General features: G+C 39.6%; 1 protein-coding gene across 1 annotated transcript in view; it reads right to left on the bottom strand.

Annotated features, from left to right (window-relative positions):
- Positions 1-2789: 2789 nt before the first annotated feature.
- The window catches only part of si:ch211-220f16.2 (golgin subfamily B member 1), a 57492-nt gene continuing 54281 nt past the window's right edge, over positions 2790-6000 (bottom strand). The window contains exon 27 of the mRNA XM_052097784.1: positions 2790-4007. Within this exon, the coding sequence (XP_051953744.1) occupies positions 3849-4007 (159 nt within the window). The 3' untranslated portion in view covers positions 2790-3848. The remainder of the gene's footprint in view (positions 4008-6000) is intronic.

Below are 6000 nucleotides of genomic sequence, written 5' to 3'. Positions count from 1 at the left end.
GAGGGGCTCCGGCGAGGCAATCGCTTCTACCACTGGTTCCGCAGCCTTTGAGAGCGGGCGCTTTACTGCGCTGCTGAATGGAAGGCGCGCGGCGGCTTCGGTCCTGAGCGCTCGAAGTCGAGCCCGCAGGGTCGACATCGAAGCTCCTCGCAGAGATCGTGATCCGCTTCAGCGAGGGCGAGCTCTGCATGCCCCAGTCCCAGGCAGAGAGCGCAGATGACGTGGCGGTCTCCGGTGCTGAGAGGGGCGCGCATGAGGCGCAAGTGGAGCGAGGCATCTTTAAAAGACGCCAGATTTTTTGTGAAGTTCATAAGAACTAGCTTGCTTTAAAAAGGATACGCCGCCGGATGGCGAGCTCGCAGGACGGCTGAAGGTGGCGAAGATGGCCGGCTTCTTCGAGCGCTGTCCACGCTTGCTTGATGCCCCTCGAACGGCGACGCTGCTTCCAGTTCAGAGATGCGAAGAGCTTCGCTGAAGAGATGAAAATCAGGGTTCCAGCCTACGAACTACGCTTATATGCACTCTAGTCACGCCCATTTTGGCGGGCTTTGTTGCAGTGAGCGCGCGGACGCCTCTCATTGGATGCGAGTTCGCCCAAGCTCGTCTATAGGCTGCAGCAGTTGCCGCAGAGCAACCTATGAGCTCGCTAGCTAGCCCGCTCAAGGTCTGCAGCTGCCGCACTGCGTTGACAATGGATACAAAAATTAAGGATAATTTTTTGGCTTCAATATCTCAGAAAAGATGAATCTTTCCCGTAGCGTAAGCTAGCTTACGCAATACGAGAGGACCTCTCGTAAGAGAACCATGGTTTATCATTGTTGAATGATAAAAATGTCCTAGTAGGGATGCACATACCCTCACAGAAACTGATGTATGATGTAACAGTATCTGTGAGCTCGTCCAGGTCTGTAGCTGCAGCTTCAAAAACACTCCAATCAGTGCAATCGAAGCAGACCAGCTCTGCTTCATTAGTCCATCTCCTTACAGTCCTTACAACTGGCTTTGCTGATTTTTAATTTTAATGGAAGATGATGAACCAGACAGTGATCAGAGAGTCCCAAAGCTGCACGTGGGACAGAGCGATATGCATCCTTTAATGTTGTGTAGCCGTGATCCAATATATTCCTGTCTCTGGTGGGGCAGGTAATGTGCTGTCTGTATTTGGACTTGTCTGTAAGTGTGTCATATCTCCAACTGAAGAGAGCGAGATCAGCCTGCATGTGTGACACACTCGGCCAAAATCGAGTTGATTGGAGTCTGCTAGTGTGGCGTCGGCTTTGAGACAGTATGAATGCATTGTAAACATGGGTGGTAAAGAGCCATTCCCACAGGTTTCAAAAATCACAAATGAAATCATGTTTTATTTTAATTTCTCAATGAATTCTCCTATAAAGCTATGAGATTAAATGGAGATCAGTTGGAGAGTTTAAGTCTCCTGCCTCTCAGGTGGTTCTCTTAAGAAAAAGACCCCAACCCCAAGTAATCTGTGAAAGTTACCTATGTGCTGTCTCTGCAGTTTCAGAAGAGATCTCAAAGTCTCAAACTGTGCTCAGATTTTACAAGACACCAAAGTCTGCAATAAAAGATTTCAATATTACAGTAAATCCCCAAAAATTTTGGGCCTTGCTCCCTGAAATCAAATTCTTACAAAAGCACATTTTCAGAGCTACGCTATTCACATTGTTGTTGTCAACACATGACTCATTGTGTACGTTTATTTCTCAGAGAGAATTTTTGAATAAACATCTGAGTAAAGCAATGACTTTGAGCTTTAAGAGAACCATCTCCAAGCAATGAACATTTCTTTGGGGTTGGAAGATACTCAACGTATGATGCTGGGTATTATCAGAACCTAACTGAGATTCATTTTGTGGACTATTCGATGAGTAAATGGATTCCTGTTTAAGCTCGGAGTATCTGTCATGATTTTTCTCTCACAGCTGTGACTGGAATGTCAGATTTATAAAAGCCTCCTTGTCCAGAAACAAGTCAATTTTGCTCTGAGGACTTGCTTTACTCCATCAAAATACCAACCATTACAATGTAAGGCATGCAAATTGGGTTTAAGGATGAACAAAACATCAATACGGATGTCATAACAGGACAAAAATTCCCTCAGACTTGCATTAAGGGAGGGACCCAATTCGTATCTAGACCAAAATATCATAAGAGACTTGGGGATGGGCTCTTTAATTGGGCCTGTAAGCAACCACCCAGAACACCCTTGCAAACCACCTACAATGCCCTAACAATGTGGCTGTAAATTTGACTCACTTTGAAGCAGATTCTAACATTTTCATATTTTTAAAGGGATAGTTCACCCAAAAATGAAAAATTTCTCATTATTCACTTACCCTGATGCCATCCCAGACTGTCTTTCTTCAGCAGAACACAAATAAAGATTTTTAGAAGTAGAGCTCTGTCAAGTACTTATAACTGCGCCCCTGGTTGACACATTCCTCCCGTAACCATCATTATAATTTTCTGTGACTTGTGCCACATTAGACCCTCTGTCAGTCCAGACCAGAAGGAATAGCCTTCGTTGCACTTACGCATCGATGAGCCTTGGCCGCCCAACCAACATCCTGTCACCGGATTCTGGTTTGTCCCTCCTCGGACCACTGTCGGCAGTTACTCATCACTGCTGGCAGGGAACATCCCACAAGCCTTGCCGTTTCAGAGATGCTCTGGCCCAGTCATCTGGCCAAAACAATCTGGCCCTTGTCAAAGTGCATGTTCATGTGTAATTCATGTGCATGTGTAAGAGAAAACCAGACAACATGGAAGGTCTCAGTAGTTTAATTTAAAAAGATTCACTCTTTTCCTCATGAATAATACTCCATTTATAGATATTTATGCACAACAAGGTACACGGTTTACATTGTGGCTCAGCATGTAAACAAATCAGAGTATTTGCTATTAAGTATATGCAACAAAAACATGCAAAACTCAGTCAATAACTAAATGTAGTGTCAAAAGGACAATTTACCCAAAACAAGTTACCCATGTTGTTCCAAAACTGTTTGACTTTCTTTTTAATGTGGAACACAAAAGGAGATGTTAAGCAGAATGTTAGGGACTGATAGCCTCATTCACTATTCATAATTGACTAAGGCTTTCTCAGTCCCTAACATCTCTTTTTTTTTCTCCATTAACGTAAGAGAGTAACTTGAGTTTGGAACAACACAGTTGTGAGCAAATGATTACAGAGTTTTTATTTTTGTGTGAATTAACCCTCAAATGCCAGTGTTTGTTTTTTAAGTTAAAACCGATTTGTACTTTCCTTTGAACTGGTATGAAAAAATCTGCGCATTTAGTGTACCAACAAAACATTACTCTAAATATTCTCTCTGTATATATATAGAACTTTAAATACATTATACTTTTGATCTCACATATTTATTCCAGTGCAGTCAATCAAGACTGACATACTCAAATGTATCTTCAGCTTATTTGAGTGTAGAATGTGCAAAACATCATTGCTTGAGAAACTAAATCACTAAAGATTTCAGTGCATAGCCATTTCAGCAGGTAGAAATCAACGTCTAATGACAGTGTGTATGTATGTGAATATACATAAGGTTTCTAGGATTCTAAAAGCTGATGTTGGATTTTATTTGCTTGAAATATGAGTGTGTTCTGGGATAAGATTCAGTTGAAGGTTGCAGCGTGTTTCAGAAAACTACAGCAAACCGTTCTGCTTTACACCATTTGAGTGAGCAACCGATGAGATGTTCCTGTACCGTCATTATGATGCAGTGTAGATTGAGGGGCTTCTCATTATACTGCTCAGACTAAAGTTTATGGTGAAAGCATTTAATTTGTGTCATTTTGATGGTGGTTGTCCTCTAGAGGGCACCACTGAGGCACATGAAAACCAGCACATGAAGTGTAAGAAGGTATGCCATGAATACGTAGCGTGACTTCGCCCTCGATGTCAGCAGTTTGGAACAGTATGTGCTCCTTCCTTTGAGCCAACGGCGGCATAAGTGCACCCCGCTCTTCATCTAAAAAACACAGCATAACATTTAGGCACACTCAAAACTGAAATTGACAATTACAAAAAAAAAATGTATTTACTTGAACGGATGAAAAGTGAAAGTTTGGTTTTGCTGGACCGAGCACAGCAGAACACAGGGATCTCAAGATCCCTTTTTTAAAGAATCAAACTGTGTTTAACATAACACAGTCCTTAAAACAACGTTTTTGATATGTCACCATTGTCTATCTTAGAAAAAGAAATGATAAGAAATTGTTTCAATAAAGGTTTAATTACGTCATTATACTGTATGCTGGTGTCAGGATCAAAAGAAGCTTCAAACTCCAAATTAGAGGCTTGGAAATTGGATCTTAACGAGGATATGGAGGACCGGATTGAAGCTTGTAAAAAAAGCTTTTTTAAACACGTTTAAAATTGCTACAATATAAATGGCTGATGCGCACTTACATAACTCCAGTTTTATTGCATAAATATAATGAAAATATCCCTGACACTTGCTTAAGATGCAGAGAGTTTAAAGGTACACTATATCATTGCATATTGGAGTGTGAGGAAGTAAAACAAATTTGGAAAGATGTGAAATAGTTGATTGAGAAGATCCTTGATGTTAATATTCCACTGTCACCTTTACTTTTTATTTCATTTATATCCTAAGGAGTTTAAGTTAAAAAAGAAGGAATATGTATTTATAAATATGGGTATACTGCAAGGAAAACGGCTTATTTCTTTGAACTGGAAAAGTATTTGTGCACGCGTTGGTTGAAAGAAATGGTAACAAATATGTCGATGGAAAAGATAACTTATATTTTACGGGATAAATATAAGGTCTTTGATGGAGTCTGGGGGCCTTTCAAATTGTTTCTAAAATATGGTGAATTGGAAGAAGTGTTAATAGAAGATTAAGAGGTAAAATTTAATATAAATGTAAGGTACTGAGACGTGTTTTTGTTTCCTGTGTTGTTTTGTTTTTGTTTTTATTTGTTTGCTCTTGATTTTGTTCTTTCTGTTATTTGAAAATGCATATGTGTGAAATTAAAATGCAATAAAATAAACTAATTAAAAAAACAACAACAACATTTATGACTAGAGGCACTGAAAACTAGTGAGATATGATACAGCCAAGTGAGATGGTCACAATGTGTCTGTCTGACATACATCAACCAACAATTTAAAATAGCACAGATGGAATTTGGCCAATAAATAGGGTTTTGCTGAATTTGAATATAAAAAACAAAAAGTTTTTCATGCTTTACTGCACATACATGGGCTATATGATGTGATGTATTTCAATAATCTGAATTATAATACTTATTTTATACAGCTGGGGGAAAATTATCCCTTTATTTGTATTTACTAATTATAGGTATGTGTTTGAGTAAAATGAACATTTGTGTTTTCTATAAAGTACAGACAACATTTCTCCCAAATTCCAAATACAAATATTGTCATTTAGAGCATTTATTTGCAGAAAATGACAACTGGTCAAAATAACAAATAAGATGCAGTGTTTTCAGACCTAGAATAATGCAAAGAAAACAAGTTCATATTCATGTTTTAACTTAGGAAGTGTTCAGAAATCAATATTTGGTGGAATAACCCTGATTTTCAATCACAGCTTTCATGCGTCTTGGCATGCTCTCTACCAGTTTTTCCCATAGCTGTTGTGTGATTTATATCACTCCTGGCACAAAAATTCAAGCAGCTCGGCTTTGTTTGACGGCATGTGGTCATCCATCTTCCTCTTGATCACATTCCAGAGGTTTACAATGGGGTTCAGGTCTTTAGATTGGGCTGGCCATGACAGGTTCTTGATCTGATGGTCCTCCAACGATGCATGAATCAAGTCACGTACATTGTTATCCTGGAAGAAAACTTGCTTCCTTTCTGTAGCTACAAACACGCACTCAAAGCTGCCAGGTCAGCATATTTTAGTAAACTCATAGAAAATAACCACAACAATCCTAGATATTTATTCAGTACTGTGGCTAAATTGGTTTGGA

Source organism: Xyrauchen texanus, chromosome 29 (assembly GCF_025860055.1).
Source record: "Xyrauchen texanus isolate HMW12.3.18 chromosome 29, RBS_HiC_50CHRs, whole genome shotgun sequence".
Lineage (NCBI taxonomy): Eukaryota > Metazoa > Chordata > Actinopteri > Cypriniformes > Catostomidae > Xyrauchen > Xyrauchen texanus.
Note: the sequence above shows the minus strand (reverse complement) of the source record. Positions and strands in the feature narration are given on the sequence as shown.